We start from the raw sequence: 19,765 nt of genomic DNA, 5'->3' as shown, positions 1-19,765 counted from the left end.
AAATGTCATACATTTCCATTTCTTTCTGATGGTTTCAACTGAACTATTTGGTATAATAAACATTGTCTTTGGAGGGCTTTCATAGAGGGCTTTCACAAATAGTTTCTTTTGTTCTTATTAGTTGGAATCAAAAGGTCATCTCTTAAGTAAGAAAACTGCTGCTTGAAAAATGACATGACTTGCTCAAAATCATATTTAAAAGACTAAGTCAGGAGTCAGCCTTTTGACTTACCATGTATGGTACCCTTTTCCTGTTGCATCCCACATTTTGGCCCCTTAAATAATGAAGACCATAATGATCTCTTATGGCCAAATTTTTTAAAGTATTATTAAGCAAGATGTTATGGCAAAATTATGTGTTGGCGGGGCAGGACAGCAGTATGGTAAGTGGGTTTTGGTTTTGAGCTTTTTCATATTTGCCACTTAATAATCTGTTTATACACTGTTCTTTGTGACTATGACTTGAGACAGAGATTTCAGGTAGTATGAGCCTAAGTTGTGATACTGGCCAGTTTTTCTAATCTGTAAAATTGCATTATATCTTTTATGTTATTCAGATTGAAGGGAGTAATCATTAATAATACTTTTAAAATCCTCAAATCATGCCAGCTCTTAAGAGGAAAGTTAAATAGAAAAAAATGCAATAAAGATGGCATAGTGACCCAGAATGCCTTATTCACTGTATTTTATGACCATTGGTTCTTCGTGATTTTTCTCTTTTCCCATTTCACCATTTGACTTGTTACTTTTATTTATAAAGCTTTTCTATTTTCTTTATGTAGTCGTACTCCTGGAAGTCGTCAAGCCTCTCCAACTGAAGTAGTTGAGCGCTTGGGCCCCAATACTAATCCCTCAGAAGGACTGGGGCCTCTTCCTAATCCTGCAGCTAATAAACCACTTGTTGAAGAATTTTCAAATCCTGAAACTCAGAATCTGGATGCCATGGAACAAGTTGGTCTGGAATCCTTACAGTTTGACTATCCTGGTAATCAGGTACCAATGGACTCTTCAGGAGCTACTGTAGGCCTTTTTGACTACAATTCCCAGCAGCAGGTAAAAGCATGCTCTTTCTTTAAGAAGGTCCTCTTAATTATATACTGGTTTAGCCTGAAGTGCTATGTGACATTGAAAGAATGGTAGGAGTTTTTGAGTACTAAATGTTTTATTGATTAAAGTGTCCTTGTATTTGAGAAAGTGCTCCCCCCCCCCAAAAAAAAAGTTTAAAATGTTTTATTAAGATTTCTAATTAGAAATGAAAGATTTTGACACTAATCTTTGTGTTAAATATTTTTCCTAATAGCTCTTTCAGAGGACTAATGCACTAACAGTTCAACAGTTAACTGCAGCTCAACAGCAGCAGTATGCATTAGCAGCAGCTCAGCAGCCACATATAGGTGAGTCTTCGTCATTTTGACCAAAGTCTTGTTAAAATATCTAGGATGTTTCACTTCTCATTTACTGATTGGTGAGGTTTTGTTACTTTTTGAAACATCTGAGATCGACAAGTAATAGGTTGTATGACAAAGGTATTCATTAACGAGGGAATTGTTTCTGATTATTATTTGCATCACTGGTTAAATAAAAATCTGTAATTTTATAAAAGTTGTCATCACGTAAGTTTTTCTCCAATGTGAAGTTGAGAAAGTCAAACACCTGGAAATTCAAATTTAGTTATTTGTGTCCTTTATCAAGTGAGTATGTTCATTTAAATTTTTTCGTAAAATATTTTTTTCCACGAAGTTATTTGTTCTTTGACTTTTAATCTGGTAGAATTCAAGCTTGGTACATTATGTTGTCTGTACTGGGTCTCCCCCCTACCTCCCACAGTAGTAATATGGGAATAATTTCCCTATACCCTTTACCCAATTTCCCCTAATGGCTACACTTAAGTAATTATAGTACAGTATCAAAAACAGTAATATGGTATTGTTTATCACGTGTAGATTTGTGTAACCATTTTTATAAAAGCCGGTCTGATTTTGGGTAAGTTTGTAGGAATACTATTCAACATCAGTCTATGGAAGGGGGTTCTCTTTCCTTAATGTCATATTGTTCCATGTTAGTGCAGTAAGGCTTCGTAAGCCCTAATTTTTCTTTTTCGGATTTTTGTTTGTTTGTTTGTTTTGGAGACAGAGTCTCACTCTTACCCAGGCTAGAATACAGTGGCACCATCTCGGCTCACTGCAGCCTCCACCTCCTGGGTTCAAGAGATTCTCCTGCCTCAGCCTTCTGAGTAGCTGGGATCACAGGTGCCTGCCACCACACCCGGCTAATGTTTGTATTTTTAGTAGAGATGGGGATTTTACCATGTTGGCCAGGCCGGTCTCGAACTCCTGATGTCAGGTGATCAACCCCCCCCCCCGGCCTCTCAAAGTGCTGGGATTGCAGGTGTGAGTCGCCATGTCTGGCCTATTTTTTGTTTTCATCAAAAATGTCAGGCTGCACCGTGGTGCCCTCCTTTAATCCCAGCACTTTGGGAGGCTGACGCAGGTGAATCACCTGAGGTCAGGAGTTTGAGACCAGCCTGGCCAACGTGGTAAAACCCTGTCTCTGCAAAATTAGAAAAATTAGCTGGGCGTGGCAGTGGGAGTCTGTAATCCCGGCTACTTGGGTGTCTGAGGCAGGAGAATTGCTTGAACCTGGGAGGCAGAAGCTGCAGTGAACCAAGATTGCGCCACTGCCTTCCAGCCTAGGTGACAGAGATAGACTCCGCTCAAAAAACAAAAAAAAGTCCACATATATAGATGAGTGCCAATTATAGCATGTACTCTGGCCCTGTTTCATTCCTCTTTTTTCCCTCTCTCTTTCCTCTTTTTTTCCCCCACCCCCTTTATCCCTCATTTGTCCTCTTATGTTAGAAATGTACTGATTCCTGTCTATTCATGGACAGCACAACAGTTTTTATTTCTTGAGGCTTTATGTTATAGTATTTGGCAGGCTAAACGTCTATTACTCTTCTTTTTTGGAGTTTTAAGTTTTTGGTTCTTATTTGCTTTTTTGTGTGAACTTCAAAATTAGCTTATTTACTTCCAGAAGATAGGATTACATTTTGTAATTTACTTAGGGAAATTTGACATCTTTATGACATCAAGCATCAGCTTTTGTTGTTGTTCTTGTTTTTTTGACAAGGGGTCTCACTGTTTCACCCACCCTGGAGTGCAGTGGTGCAGTCTTGGCTCACTGCAACTGTTGCCTTCCGGGCTCAAGTGATCCTTTCACCTCAGCCTCCCGAGTAGCTGGGACCACAGGCACACGCCACCACACCTGGCCAATTTTTTGTAGAGACAGGGTTTCGCCATGTTGCCCAGGCTGGTCCTGAGCTCAAGTGATCCACCCACCTCAACCTCCTAAAGTGCTGGCATTAGAGGCGTGAGCCACCATGCCCTGCTGACATCAAGTATTCTTGTCCAGGGCATGATGTGTCTTTATTTTTGTTCAAGTTTACTGTAGTGTCATTTGAGTACTTTAAAATTTTTCTTACATGGGTTTGCATATTTTATTATAAGTTTATTTTATGTTTTGTTATCGTAAATGACTTTCTTCCTGTCTTTCATTGTAGCTTTAAAGTGTTATCTATGAAAACTCAAGTACCAGATATCAGATTTCATGAATGATAATTTAAAATAGTTGAATCATCTTCCCATTCTTGGAATAAAAAGACTTGTATATAACAATTATTATTTCTTTCAACATGCTCTTTCAATTTGCTAGTATTTCATTTAGGATTTTTGCATCTATATAATTAACTGAAATTAGTCTCTGTATTTGCAGGTTTTTCACATTTTTTGGTGTCAGCATTCTTGCTTCACAAAAATAATTTTAGATAGGTCTTTCTTTTTTCTTTTCCCCCCAAAGACAGCGTCTTACTGTCACCCAGACTGGAGTGCAGTGGTACAGCCTCAACTTCCTAGGCTGAAGCAGTCCTTTCATCTCAGCCTCCAAGGTAACTTGGGACTATAGGCTGGACCAACGATGCCTGGTGCATTTTTTGTAGAGATGGGGATTCACCCTATTGCCCAGGCTGGTCTCAAACTCCTGGGCTCAAGTAATCCACCTGACTTGGCTTCCCACAGTGCTGGGATTATAGACATGAGCCACTGCACCCAGCCCAGCTATTTCTCTTTTATTTTAATGCCTTAGCGTATTTTAATAATATTGGACAAGTAATCTTTAAAGATGTGGCAGAACTTTTTTGTGTGTGAAACCTAGTATAAATAAATTTGAAAACTTAGAAAGCATAATTTATCAAAATTGGCCCCACATTTTAACTCAATTCCACAGTTAAGCATATTCATTGTTGACAATCTTTTTGATCCAAGTTTGCCTGGTTACCTCTTAGCTGGCCAGTAACTCATTTAGAAAAGGACTAGTCAATAGAAAAATGTATAATATGTACCATATAATTTGCAGTTATTTAGTAATCACATTTTTAAAAATTAAAAATAGGTGAAATTAATTTGAATATTTAGCTCGTATCCAAAATATTGCAAAATGTAATCAATATGGATCTTACTGATGAGAATTTTTGCATTCTTTTCTTCATATTGTTTTTGAAATATAGCTGATCTCAAGTCAGCTTTGAATATAGCTGATCTCAAACTAGTCACATTTTAAATGCACAGTGACTATATGTGGAAAATTTTTAGAGTGTGAGTCGACAAATGTCTTCTCTACAAAGGGCTGTTGAATATTTAAAGCTTTGCATCCCATATGGGTTCAGTCACAACTACTCCACTGTGCTGGTAAAGCATGAAAATGGTCATTAGGTGATGCATAAATATTGCTGTGTTCCAGTAAAACTTCACTTATGGGTACTGAAATAGGAATTTCAAATGATTTTCATGTGTTTGAATTTTATTTTTTTGAACCATTTAAAAATACTAAAACTATTCTTAGCTAGTTTGTACAAAAATAGGTAAGACATAGAAATAATAGATAGGATAGAATGAAAACAAAAAGGCAGGGTTGTGTAGTTGATTGGGGAGTTCCTAGAGTACAAAGAGTTGAGGGAGAATCCATACGGGTGTAAATTGGAAATAAAGCCAGGTGACCTGCAGATGGCTAGAAGAGGAATAAACAAACAAAAAGGGGCCTATGCAGTACAGGCATTGGGGTTTGAGTTACAGTAACCATGTAAGAACGCCCCCAGCTAATAAAAGACTTGGCTTGGAGATTTGACGCTATAGTATGTAGTTGAGGCAATAATTTGATACCACATAGTGGACAATTGAGTGCACGAGAAACTCTCATGTAAAATAATGTTCCAAACAAAAATGACAGTACAAACAAGAAGGATCAGCCAGAAAACATGTCGCAGGGTTCTAAGATAGGGAAGGGAACTTTAAAGTGCAAAGAACGTAAGAGTGTATTCCGAACCTTAAGAGATAAAAGACGTGAGCCATCAGAAATCATCAAAAGTCTTAACAGACTGCTGTGAAAAGGAGCCATTTCATGCTCTTGTAAATAAGTCATTGAAAAAATAGTTCTAGGTGAGCTGCATTATTGGCTATCACCTACCACTAAATGAATTAGGAAATAAAACGTAGTTGGTCGCCCAGAACACCGAAATTCCCTGTGGTAATCAAGACATGGGATATATAAAGGAGAAATGAAAAGCTATGGAATGAATTAGAGAGTAAGTAAAAATGTACAAAGTATTTGTAAAGAAAACTGTAAACTTTCCCAGAAGTCTTGAATAAATGGAGACACGTGATTTTTTCTGGGCAAAACTCAGCATTATAAAAATGTCAGTTCTCCCTAAATTAATGTGTGTATTTAATATACTCTTAGTCAGAATCCCAGCAGGTTTTTTTTTTTTTCAAACTTGAAAGCTTGATTTTGATGTTTATCTCAGAAAAATAAATGGTACTTTTCTGTCACCCAGGCTTGGAGTGCAGTGGCATGATCATGGCTGATTGCAGCCTCGACCTCCTAGGCTCAAGCAATCCTCCCAGAAAAACTAGAAAATTAATGGAAAACTAAAATTAAAGTGGAAGAGGAGGACTTGCTCAACCATACTGTTTCTGAGCAAAAGGGCTCACTGCCTGATGCAGTAGAAGGCAATGCTGTCGACCATGTTTTTGAGAAAAGAAAAGCTTTTTTTGTAGGTCAACCAACAAGGAGACAGGAGTCCAGCTCTATTTTATCTCCCTGTGCTGGCTTTAAGGGAGTAATTTTTATTAAAAAGGCCTTAGGGAATGGATTTTGAGATTATTAAGTGATTGGTGGAAGAAAAGGGGAGGCCTGGAAAGTCCTTAGCATGCACAGCTCTCTCTTCATGCCTCCCGATGGGTTGCATGTGCAGATTGCAGGAGAGTTAGTATGAAACGTGGTGGAAATTTGGGCTGTGATGTCAGCAAGCTTGTTCTGCACAGACTACAGTCAGCCATGTTGGTTTTAACTGATGTTAGCCAGTTGTGTTATCTTATAAGCAGAGAGTTTCTGCATTTCTTTCTACACATTCATTCTTTTCGTATCTACCATCCTGCAAACTCAGGAATATTCATTAGTCACTGCTTTAACTTTTTGGAGCGCAGTTTCAGTTTTTTAAAACAATTATTACTAATGACGATTAAAATAGTGTGGTATTGGACTCAAAATATATGAGTAGATCATTGAACAAGATTACTTTGAATTTTCATTAATCACTGCTTTCTTTAACTTTTTGGAGCACAGTTTCAATTTTTTAAAACAATTATTACTTATGACTATTAAAATAGTGTGGTACTGGACTCAAAATGTATGAGTAGATCATTGAACAAGATTACTTTGAAATAGATCTGTGTGTGCATGCTTGCTTGTTTAGGGTAGAGTGGTGAGATGAATTTCAAATCAGTGCCAAAAGAATGATTATTTGGAAAATAGCTTGTGGGGGTTATTGGGTCTCATTCCTAATGGATTGAAATTTTTAATGAGTAAAACAAAAGCAGAAAAGATTTCATTTTTAATTTACCTGTTAGGTTGGCGAGTCTTCAAAATGTTTGACAATGTTCTGTTTTGGCAGGAGTGTAAGTGGCACTCATACTTTTGGAATCTAAACTGCTACGGTTTTCCTGGAAAATAATCTAGAAAAGTGGATCAATAATTTTTATGACAGAAACAGAAAAGTCAGATGTGGTGGCACCTGCTTTTATTCTCTGCTACTAGAGGTTGAGGCGGGAACATCAGTTGAGCCTAGGAGTTCGAGACCAGCATGAACTCTGCAACATAGTGAGACATCATCTCTTAAAAAAGAGAATTTGTTTTTGTTCGTTGAAGTAAATTTTTGTAAGGATATAGTAATGTACACACCTGTGTATCTAAAGGGATAATTGCATTATTTATTTATAGCAAAAGATTATGAACCATCTAAATATGTAAAGGTAGTAGACTGATAATATCATGTTCCTTCTATACAGAAGAGTACATAATATGTAGCCATTAAAAAGAATTGAGTGGCTGGGGACAGTGGCTCATGCCTGTAATCCCAGTATTGTGGGGAGGTCAAGGAGGGTGGATCGCTTGAGCCCAGGAGTTTGAGACCAACTTGGGCAATATGGCGAAACCCTGTCTCTAAAAAAATTAGCCAGGTATGGTAGTGTTTACCTGTGGTCCCAGCAACTTAGGAGACTGAGGTGGGAGGATCACTTGAGCCTGGGAGGTGAAGGCTGAAATTAGCCATGATCATGCCACTGCACTCCAAGCCTGGATGACAGAGTAAGACCTTGTTTCAAAAAAAAAAAAAAGATGAGCTAGATATGTATCTGTAGACAGATTTATGATACTAATTAGTAGGTGAAAAAGTGTATTAAAGTACGGTTATAGATTAGAGTACAAAATGTATGAGTATATAAGCATTTAAAAGTATGTATACATATCAGGAAAGGTTACATGAGGATTTTCAGTTTTCTCTTTATATCTTCCAGTATTTGAATTTTTAATAACAACCTTTTTATCATATAACTATAAAATATTAAATTATCCTGACTTTTAGATGTTTTAGTGGTATAAGTAGAACAGGAATCCTAATACATTGTTTTCTACTTTTGTGCTAAAGATAATTCATGATAGATGAAGCTGCAAACCAAAAGATATCTGAGACAGGTCTCAATCAATTTAGAAAGTTTATTTTGCCGAGTTTAAGGACATACCCGTGTCGCAGCCTCAGGAGGTCCTGACAACATGTGCCCAAGGTGGTTGGGGCACAACTTAGTTTTATACATTTTAGGGAGACATGAGATACCAGTCAATATGCCTAAGATGTGCATTGGTTTGGTCCGGAAATATGGAACAACTGGAAGCTGGGTGGAGGCTACCAAGGCATAGGTAAATAAGAGACAAATGATTGCATTCTTTTGAGTTTCTGATTAGTTTTTCACTGAGTGCACAATTTACAGGAATAATCACTTATGCGTTAGTCTGGCTTAGTGAAGAAATCAGATATGCTTTTTTCTCATGTGAGCAGAGGGAAGACTTTGAGCTCTGCTTGTCCTTTGTCCATGAGGAATTTTCTTGTGGGCAAACTGTGAGGCAGATATGTAGCTTTTTTTCTTTCTTTCAATCTTTATAGCTATCTTATTTAGGAATAGAATGGGAGGCAGGATTTGCCCAATGCAATTCCCAGCTTTTCTTTTTGCCTTGGTGATTTTGGGGAGATTTATTTTCACTAACCTGAGTGGAATCTTGCAAACTTTTTGACCTAGGGCATAGTTAAAAATAGGACTCAACACATGACTTTAAAATGAAAGGATTTTATTGAACTCATAGTTTAACTCATATTTTCTTCATAAGAAGTATAAACCAAAATACAATTCTAAAGCCCCCAGCAACCATCTGAATGGACTTCTTCCTTGGCCAGGGTGCTCTTAAAATTTAACTTGAGGCCAGGTGCAATGGTTCACTCCTGTAATCCCAGCACTTTGGGAAGCCGAGGCAGGCAGATCACCTGAGGTCGGGAGTTCGCCACCAGCCTGACCAACGTGGAGAAACCCCGTCTCTACTAAAAATACAAAATTAGCCAGGTGTGGTGGCACATGCCTGTAATCCCAGCTACTTGGGAGGCTGAGGCAGGAGAATCACTGGAACCCGAGAGGCAGAGGTTGCGGTGAGCCAAGATCATGCTACTGCACTCCAACCTGGGCAACAAGAGCCAAACTCCCCGTCTCAAAAAAAAAAAACCTGGAAGACTGGTTCAGGCTATGATGGGAAGTGGGGGTTGGACATGCTTCATTATACCTCTCCAGCATTAACAGCAACGCAGACCTTAAGTCTGATAAGGAACAGAGTCTATTCTCTCTGAAGCCTGCTATCTGGAGGATTCATCTGAATGATAAAACTTTTGTTTCCACAACCTCTTATCGCAACCCAAGCATTTCCTTTCTGTTGATCCCAGGTCTTTAGATAAACTCAACCAATTTGTCAACCAGAAAATTTTAAAATGTACCTAGAGCCCTCATATTTGGCTCAGAATAAATCTCTTCAAATAATTCACCGAGTTTGACTCTTTTCATAGATAAAAGCAGGTTTCTTAAATGGCTGTGTTGTGCCTAGACATGAAATCAGTGTTGAGGCTTGTATTTTTTTAAATTAAATAGGCTATAGAAAATGATTTTGTATAGGGAAAACTCTAAAATTATGTTGTTGTTATTTATTTAGGAGACAGAGTCTTACACTGTTGGCCCGGCTGGAGTGCAGTGGTGTGATCTTGGCTCACTGCAACCTCCACTTCCTGGATTCAAGCAATTCTCATGCCTCAGCTTCCCGAGTAGCTGGGATTACAGGCATGCACTACCACACCCAGCTAATTTTTATATTTTTAATAGAGACGGGGTTTCACCGTTGGCTAGGCCGGTCTTGAGCTCCTGGCCTCAAGTGATCCGCCTACCTTGGCCTCCCAAAGTCCTGGGATCACAGGTGTGAGCCACCATGCCTGGCCTAAAACCTTGTTTTTCCTCTACTCTCAAGCCGTGACAACGTAGACTACTTCTGTGACCCATGTGTAGGTGGTTTTCTCCACACACCAAACAGGAGACACCAACTGAGTGTCCTCTAATACAGTTCCATCGCTGTCTACCCAGAGACAGTGTCAGATCCCAGAAGTTGAGGCCTCAGTCTCCAAGACTGCTTTCCACCTCCAACACAACACTAGTCGCAAGTCTGGGCCTCCAGAACGTCTGACTGACTGGCTTCAAGTTGGAGTTCCCACAAACCCCTCTTTGGGTTTGATTTGCTGGAGTGCCTCACAGTACACTTACTTTTACTGGTTTATTACGAAAGATACTGTAAAGGATACAGGTGTACAGAGCTGCTGGGTATGGCGAGGTATGGAGGAAGGGGTGCAGAGCTTCCATGCCCTCCCTGGGCGTGCCCCCCTTCTGGAGCCTGAATTTTGATTTTAAGGCCTAGTAAGATATATTTTCCTTTTGAATAGTTTTTAAAAATATTACTATTATTATTTGTTATTATTATTATTATTATTTTTTTTTGAGATGGAGTCTCGTCCTCTTGCCCAGACTGGAGTACAGTAGTGTGATCTCGGCTCACTGCAACCTCTGTCTCTGGGGTTCAAGTGATTCTGCTGCCTCAGCCTCTTGAGTAGCTGGGATTACAGGCGTCTGTCACCACTCCCAGCTAATTTTTTTGTATTTTTAGTAGAGACGGGGTTTCACCATGTTGGCCAGGCTGGTCTTGAACTCCTGACCTTGGTTGTTCCACCCACCTCGGCCTCCCAAAGTGCTGGAATTACAAGCATGACGAGCCACCACACCTGGTCTATTTTTTTTTTTTTTTTTTTTTTGAGACGGAGTCTCGCTCTGTCGCCCAGGCTGGAGTGCAGTGGCGCCATCTCAGCTCACTGCAAGCTCCGCCTCCCAGGTTTACGCCATTCTCCTGCCTCAGCCTCCCGAGTAGCTGGGACTACAGGCGCCCGCCACCTCGCCGGGCTAGTTTTTTTGTATTTTTTAGTAGTGAGGGGGTTTCACCATGTTAGCCAGGATGGTCTCGATCTCCTGACCTCGTGATCCACCCGTCTCGGCCTCCCAAAGTGCTGGGATTACAGGCTTGAGCCACCGCGTCCGGCCTATTTTTTATTTATTTTTGAGACAGGATCTCGTGAAGTAATTTTTTCCAGTAGCTATGGTTGAAAGACCTACACAGTGATTCCTCAACATCTGAGAGTTTCTTCTCTCTTGAATGAGTACTGCAAATGTATATTTTTAGATCTTTTTCAGCCTTTACTAAATTCATATGGTGAACATATGTTACACTCAAAAGTGAGCGTAACTGGCGTTTCAGCTCTTTCTTGTTTCCCTATTGACTGTAGGGTAAAGTCCAAACTACTTAGCATGAGCCAGGAAGCTCTTCATTGGTCTTCATGATGGTTATAGCTCCAGTTTTATTTTATCTTACACTATACCTCATTCATTTTACTCACCCCTTCCAAAGTTTATGATGTTTCTCCTCTCTGTGCCCAGAGCACTTAATATGCTATATTCTGTTTGCTAATATACCTGTTTTTCTCACCAGATGGAGTGCTTTGTGAGGGCAGATTGTATATTCCTGCCTCACTGAACCGCTACCTCATTATGTGACTTTGTAAGATTGAGTGAAAAGCTACTATTTACCAGTAGCAGTTCTAGCTCTCACATTTATTTTGTGCCAGTCTCCTGCTAATACTGTGCAGTCGTTTACTTTTTATTTTTGAATTTATATTTTTATTTTCTATAACATACCCCTAGAGACAGTACAGTTATGTCATAATCGGTATTACATTTAATTCTCACAGCAATTCTACAAAACAGCTGTTTCTTAAATGAAAACTTTAGAATTAGTGGTACATGCCCAAGGTCACTTAGTAAAAATGTAACCATTATTCCCACTCTACTCCCCGCCCCCATTCCACACCAGATTCAGAGTAGAAATGTTTTTATCTAATGAAAAAAATCATACTTTACATTGTTGTTTATTATTTCTCCCCTTTTAAAATATAGCTGGTGTATTCTCAGCAGGCCTTGCTCCAGCTGCATTTGTGCCAAATCCATACATTATTAGTGCTGCTCCTCCAGGGACCGATCCGTATACTGCAGCAGGATTGGCTGCAGCAGCTACATTAGCAGGTAACATACCATTCGTTTATCTTTATTATGGCTGCTTTTTAATGTATTTAGTTTTGGGTGTAAGCTTTATTTTTATCTATTTGGGCAATTTGAAATTCCTGAGAAAAACTGAAACATTATCCAGAATGAACTAAAGTTTCCAGGAAGTTAGTATTATTTTTCAATTGTAATGCTTCAGGGAAACGCTTACACAATAACTTTTCCTCCTATACGTAATTGGCTTACATTTCAGCTTTATAGTTTTAGAAATCTATTGTCAACCATGAATTTCCGTTTTAATGACCAACCCTATTACCCACAGAGACAATGCAAAGTAAAATTACTTCTCAGAAAATAAAATAGAGGTAGGTGTCCTGCATATATAGGTCAGGGATAGAATAGAGTAAGGTAAACAGATACGATAATTCTGAGAAAATATGTATCTAAAATTTCTCAAGCAATGCTAAAATGTACAAACAAGCTGGGGGACAAAACGTTTGGATCAAGTTAGAAAGAACTTACTAAAAACTGCCCAGCCTGAGACTATCACTCAGAATTGAAATAAAAGCCAAAGCTGTCCAGGTGCGGTGGCTCACACCTGTAATCCTAGCTCTTTGGGATGCCAAAGCGCCCAGCCTGGGCAACAGAGTGAGACTGTCTAAAAACAAAAACAACAACAAAAAAGCTGTATTTATTGTCTGTGTAAGTAAGGAAAAGTTGTGTGCTGATCAGGCACAGTCTTATTTGAACAAAGCAATTGGCTGATCTTAGTTGGGGTTGTTGGGAAGAGTTCGTTTTAGGTTGAGGTGTCTACAAAGACAGAAATGAGTTAGTCTGAGGCATTGTTTATATTGATTATACAGGCAAGAATAGGTTGATGTCTGCCTTAGAATTTTGTTTATTCGAATGAGTCTGCTAATAGGCTGACTTTCAAAACTTGAGGCTGTCACTGGTGTTTTTTTCTTTTTTCTTTTTTTTGGCTTTGAGAGATATCTTCACTGAAATATTGTCACTGATCAGTTTGAAATCCACTTCTGACAGTCAGTCTTTTCCTAGGAGACTGACTTTTAAAGTGAAGATCTTGTTTTAAAAAATGGGGAAGAAATTTCAAATTTATACTTGATATCTGAGCTACCAGAATGAAAGTAAACTGTCATTCATTAGCTTTTGGTGTGGACTTGGATGTGATTCTGTAAGGATGTGAGCTTTTTTGGTGCCATTTAACTGGATGTTAGTACGTAAAGTGTTGGTATGATACAGAGAACCACTAAACTGTGGGTCTGATAGAAGTAACTTTAAGAGGTCATTTAGTTTGTATATAAGTATTCTATGTATTTTGGACTTAGGTTTTCTAGGACCAGCATTGTCCAATAGAAACACAATGTGAGCCAGAAAATGTAGTTTAAGATTTTGTAGTAGCCACATTATAAATGTAAAAAACAATAAAATTATGTTCAATAATACTCTTTAATTTGTCCCAGTGTATCCAAAATATTATAATTTCAGCATGTTAATAAATTCAGGCTTCTGGCTAGGTTGGATGAGTTTCTAGGTAGATGTCATGAATAGAGTTTACAAAACTTATTTTTTGCAATGTATCCTTTCATTTTTACAATGTATCCTTTTTATTTTATTTTTACAATGTATCCTTTTCATTGTTTTAGTTTTACAGTGTACCCTTTTATTTTACAGTGTATCTTTATTTTATTTGTACAATGTATCCTTGTTTTGTAAACTCTATGCAGTGTTTTAATAGTCCTCATTTCAGGTTCAGCTTACCTGGCTATCTATAGAAATAAAAACTTTTTATTTTAGTGATTCAGTCAAATATACTGGGCTTTTTTCCCCTTTGAATGCAACGTGAAACCGAGAGTTTGACTTTTAAAAATGTATTAATACAAATAAAGATGTCCTAAAATTCCACTGATAACATTTTAGGACATATTTGTTATGTAAGTCAGGAATCATGACATTTTATTCATTATTTTAATGGTGAAGCTTTTTGTACATAAACTACTTACTCTCCAGGAATCAAATACTATCTTGAATAAAGTAGACTAGAGCAGGAACAATTTATTCTTATTTTCCTAGTTTGCCTTCTGTTTTTCTTTGTGCTTGTATTATCTAGTGCTTTCTTGTCTTGACTCAGTTTCATTTTCCTAACCACATAAATGCTGACGTCTCATTTGTTTTCTTATAATTTGCAGTTGTTCTGTGAGAATTGTGACTAACTGCGAAATATGAAAAATATTTTAAATTTTAAGATTTTCAATTCAATTACCATTGTAGCATGCTTGGTACCAGAATGTTCCTCAGTTTTGTGTTATAGATTGGAAAGTAAAATATTTAAAAATTATTTCGTAATCCATCTCAGTTGTCAAAATTCTGAGAGAAGTAATGTAATGAATTGAGCATTTAAAAAATCTTAGTTTTATGGAAGCTGTGTTCTCTGAATATCTTATCTGTGTGGTGTCAGACCCAAAAATTGGCATTTGTTAAATGTTAGATAGATGGTACTTGTGTCCTATCAGTTTATTGGTAGCCTTGAGGTTGGATTCTCATCTTGTAAGACCGTTGCTGTCACCCATCAATACTTTGTTTTTTATTATAAAGACATGTTCTTCTCTAAGTCGTCTTTCTGCCCCCTTTTATAATCTAATGATAGGTAACTAACCTCACGTCTCATAGGTAACTAACCTCATGTCTCTGTAAAATCTAGTAACTTTTTTTTCGGGGGTCGGGTGTGGGGTTCAGGTCCAGCAGTGGTTCCACCTCAGTATTATGGCGTTCCATGGGGGGTGTATCCAGCCAACTTATTTCAGCAGCAAGCTGCAGCTGCGGCAAATAACACAGCCAATCAGCAAGCAGCATCACAAGCTCAGCCTGGACAGCAACAGGTAGGCCTTCCTTCTATAAAGTAATACCAAGTATTCTTTGAAATTCTTTGAGCCCCCAATGTTTAAGATTTGTGTTTTTCGACTTATGTTTCCTCACTATGTAACATGACACCTGGCATATAGTTGATACACAAGTATTTATGCGTGGGATTTTTTTTTTTCCTAGTCACTATTTTATGAATTTAAAAGATTTGGCTGTATTCAGTTTCTGTGTTTCTGTTATTTTGCGATCTTGAAATCTAGCAGTTTCTAAATTTCTTTTCCTCACTTATTAGTATGTTAATAATGTTCCTATCAAAATAATTATTGCTTCATATTTTTCCAGGTATTTAAATTACAATTTTAAATGTTAATGTGTTTCTGACCAGTAAAAAGAGATTAATAGGTATTTTATATTTTTAAGCAAGAAATGATAATGTGTTTTCACTAAAGGTTAGCTTTAATTTCTAGAAAAAGAAAGATGTTTATATCTTTAAATTTTCAGCCTTTTTCAAAAGAACTACCTTGATAAATCTAAAAACACTATAATAAATATCAGGATTCTGGCTGTCGCATTCACTGTATTTATACCAAAGAAGCACCATGGTATTACTTGGCAGTTAAACTTTATTCTGAATTTCCTTTAATATATGTTATTTATTTATTTGTTTATTTATTTATTTTTATTTATTTATTTATTTTTTTGACAGTCTTACTCTGTCGCCTAGGCTGGAGTGTAGTGGCATGATCTGAGCTCACTGCAACTTCCACCTCGGGCTCAAGCGACTCTTATACCTCAGTCTCCCAAGTAGCTGAGATTACAGGTGTGCACCACCACACCCAGCTAATTTCTTCTATTTTTATTAGAGATGGGGTTTCACCATGTTGGCCAGGCTGATCTTGAACTCCCAGCCTCAAGTAATCAACCCACCTCAGCCGTCCAAAGTGCTGGGATTACAGGCATGAGCCACCGCCCTCGGCTAATATATTTTGATTCTAAATAGATGCTCTGTTGAAGCTGTTTTTGGCTCGGTCCTTGGACATCATATCACTTCATTGTTTAATAAATTATTTTTTAATCTGTATCTTTGGACAAACATGTCACATTAGCTTAAAATACACACATCTGTGTTTGATTCTTACAGAGAGGGACTTAAAATGACTCCCTCTTGTCCTGAGTAGTGTAAAATTAATGATTAAGTTTATCATGCTTGTATATGATTGCTACAGCAGCTATGTATTCCAGAATAGTAAACCTTGACCAGACTAAGTTTCCACTTTGTTTTGATATAATCTTGTGTTCTTTTTAAAATATTATGTTTAAGAGCAGCTTTTACTCTTATTAAGGCTTCTGAATCCTGAAAACTTGATTTGGTCTGCAGCAGTCTCATAACAAATTCATACTTTATTTGCCGAATCTTTCTGTATTTCCGTTTTCAGCCTTAGAAATTTTTTTTTTTTTTTTTTTTTGAGGTGGAGTTTTGCTCTTGTTGCCCAGGCTGGAGTGCAATGGAGTGATCTCAGCTCACCACAACCTCCGCCTCCTGGGTTCAAGCGATTCTCCTGCCTCAGCCTCCCAGGTAGTTGGGATTACAGGTGCCCGCCACCATGCCCGGCTAATTTTGTGTTTTTAGTAGAGACGGGGTTTCTCCATGTTGGTCAGGCTGGTCTTGAACTCCTGAGCTCAGGTGATCCACCCGCCTTGGCCTCCCAGAGTGCTGGGATTACAGGTGTGAGCCACCATGCCCAGCCTAGAAAATAATTTTAATAAAAATCTAATTTTAGGCCGGGTGCAGAGGTCAGGAGTTTGAGACCAGCCTGGCCAAAATGGTAAAACCCCATCTCTACTAAAAATACAAAAACTTAGCCAGGTGTGGTGGCATGCACCTGTTGTCCCAGCTACTGGGGAGGCTGAAGTGTGAAAATCACTTGAATCCAGTGAGCTGAAATCATGCCATTGCACTCCAGCCTATGTGACAGAGCGAGACTTTGTCTCAAAAAAAAAGGATTAAAAAAAAAAAATCTAATTTTAAAGTCTTTAAGATTTTGCCATTCTTCCTACTCTCAAACAAATCTTAAAAAAAAAAAAAAAAAAAAAAAAAAACTACCGACTGTTAGCAACAGGTCTTAACAGCACTGAGCTGTAAGACCTGGGTCTTGGTGCACTGACGTGGGGCCAGCTGCAGGGAGGCGGGGATCAAGTGGCCGAGGCCAGGATTTTGGCCACCTCCTGGGCAAGTTGCGGGACAGTGGCGCCGGGAGCAAAAGCGGCACAACGCAGCTCATGCACTTGGAGTCCTTTTATGAAAAAAACCTCCTCCTGGGCTTATCAAGGAAGATAAGACTAAGCCAGGAGACTGCATGCCAGATGTACCAGGCAATGAACATGCCAGGGAATTTCTGGCTCACACACCAACTAAAGGACTTTGGGACTTTGGATGCCACTGGGGAAAGAAGTCGAAGTTAAGCAGTTACTTTTCTTTGGATTGCTTCAAAATTTCTTGGTGATGGAAAATTCATTCCTAAAGCAACAAGATTAAAGGATGCTTGGGTTGGCATTGCAAATGGTGTGGTCACCAAACGGCGACAAAGAATGCCCTCTTTTAATCAAAGGCAACCAAAAGTTAGAAGAGTTCAGAGCAGCACATGGAGATCTCATGTATGGCATCATACAAGGCAATAAAAGACATGAAAAGGATGTAAGGATACAGCAGTTAAGACAGTTACTGGAGGATTCTACCTCAGATGAAGATGGGAGCAGCTCCAGTTCCTCTGAAATAAAGAGAAATACAAGAAAAAGAGGAGGAAAGACAAGCATAAGAAGAGGAAAGAAAAGCATAAGTAAAGGAAGAAGGAAAAGATAACGAAAAAATGGAAGCACAAATCTTCCAAGTCAAATGAGAGTTCCGACTGAGGGTGACAAGGACTTGACTTGTTCAACATTCTCTTCTCAACAATTAAACACTGTAGCCAAGGAACAGAGGAAGATGCAGTCAGATAAAGTACCAGCATAGAGAGGCGGAGAGAGGAGGATATGTGGCTCACAGCAGTGAGCTCCCACCCGCCTTCCAGTGAAGATGTGACCCCAGGAGAAGGAGTGTCTCTTTCCATGTGCTAGCTCTGGACAGAGGCTGATTTTAGGCAGGAAAGTTTCTTCGATGTTGTCTTCCCTGCTGGTCACGAGTTTACCATTCATTCTTTTGAAATATCTTCCACAAGGTGGCAGGACTGAGGGAATCTCTGAGGCGTGTCTTCCAGGCCCAGCCACAGCTTGTGCCCTCCACAGTGTGGATTCAGTTCCAGTGGAAGACAGTCTGGAGTCTTCTCTGCTGTTGAGAATAATAAAAGCTCATTATTTATTTTTTTTAAAAAACTACCTTGTTAAAGAACAGGAATATTAGAAATAGTTATTAACCAAAGATTTTCTGTAACCTCCATGTTGCTTTATAGATTGTTCTAGCTGTTAAGAGCTAGTGATTGTGTTTTTGATGTTAATGTATTTTGTGATTTTTCATGCTAAATCTACATTTCCTTGCATGTAAATGTTTAAAGAATATCCAAATGCTGTTTGTAATAAATACACGGTTGTCCAAGATAAATTTACTTATCCATTATTTTATATTGATTTTAAGAAAATCGTTTTACCTTTGTAGGTTCTCCGTGCTGGAGCAGGTCAGCGTCCTCTTACTCCCAATCAGGGTCAGCAAGGGCAGCAAGCAGAATCACTTGCGGCAGCTGCAGCAGCAAATCCAACTTTGGCTTTTGGTCAGGGTCTTGCTACTGGCATGCCAGGTATACAATTGGTCATTTGTAGAAATCTGAATAGATTTAAAATGTTAAGTGTAGGTACTCACACTGAAGAGTGAAAAAAAATCAAACTGTATTTAAAATCTTGCCAACCTGTAACGAAATACTTAGAACTCAGATGCTAATAATTGAAATCAGTATTGATTGTGAGAGTCAATGACAGGAATGGCAAATATGTATCAGAATTCTCAATGCAGCCATTTTTTATAACATCTATCTAAACCTAACCCAGAATTTTTAATGTATTGCTTCAAGAAGTAAAACAGTTGTTGAGAGTTGGTATGCAAGACAGAACCTATTTGCCACTCCTGCCTTGTAAGAATAGTTGTTTAGTTAATACCAGAAGAATTTGCAGCTAATGTTTTTTACTTTGAACCCTGTTTAATTTTGTTTAGCCCATTTATAGCATTTAAAGCTATTATGTATAACTTAATAGCAACAATGTCGATAATGTGTCTATGAAAGCCTAGTATAAAAAAATTACAGTATAAAATTTCTACCTATTGCTACTGTACAACTTTTGGGAAAGGGCAACAAAGTACTTTTTTTGTGAAACGATCACTAATAATAATAGAGGAAGGTAGGTTGTTTTCTAAGAAAAAAAATGCAGCACTTGTTTTTAAACTTTAAAGCTATATTTGAATATCAATAGATAAGGCATAACTTGCCATTCTTTTCTGAAGATTTAAGTATGCTTTTTTCATGTTTGGTATATCAGCAGTTGTCCCTATATCAGCGGGTTACTTATTAATAGTATTTGAGTTCCAATTTCCATTTAATCGTAATGCAGTTTACTTTTCTATTCAGATCATTTAGGAAATATGTTCAGTGTATTGGAAAAAATAATGACTTGCATGATTGAGGGTTTCTTTTATATATTAAGTACTTGTAAATACTTCGGTATGTTGTTTGAAGAATTTCTATTTCAGTTACATTTATTCCTCTCTGGAATTCTAAGATCTGAATGTATCATCTTGTGTGGTTCACGGGATAAAGAGAAGATTTTCATCA

General features: G+C 38.1%; 1 protein-coding gene across 13 annotated transcripts in view; it reads left to right on the top strand.

Annotated features, from left to right (window-relative positions):
* The window catches only part of PUM2 (pumilio RNA binding family member 2), a 108,874-nt gene that overhangs the window by 44,583 nt on the left and 44,526 nt on the right, over nt 1-19,765 (top strand). For 10 of the 13 annotated variants that reach the window (XM_030920793.1, XM_030920790.1, XM_030920794.1 and 7 more), the window contains 5 exons: nt 783-1,053; nt 1,301-1,394; nt 11,967-12,092; nt 14,826-14,968; nt 18,601-18,739. In XM_030920793.1, coding sequence (XP_030776653.1) covers nt 783-1,053; nt 1,301-1,394; nt 11,967-12,092; nt 14,826-14,968; nt 18,601-18,739 — 773 coding nt within the window. The remainder of the gene's footprint in view (nt 1-782; nt 1,054-1,300; nt 1,395-11,966; nt 12,093-14,825; nt 14,969-18,600; nt 18,740-19,765) is intronic. The other 3 variants (XM_030920797.1, XM_030920795.1, XM_030920788.1) reach the window with 1 other exon arrangement.

This window comes from Rhinopithecus roxellana, chromosome 17, assembly GCF_007565055.1.
Source record: "Rhinopithecus roxellana isolate Shanxi Qingling chromosome 17, ASM756505v1, whole genome shotgun sequence".
NCBI lineage: Eukaryota > Metazoa > Chordata > Mammalia > Primates > Cercopithecidae > Rhinopithecus > Rhinopithecus roxellana.
This window is presented reverse-complemented; position numbering and strand designations above follow the sequence as displayed.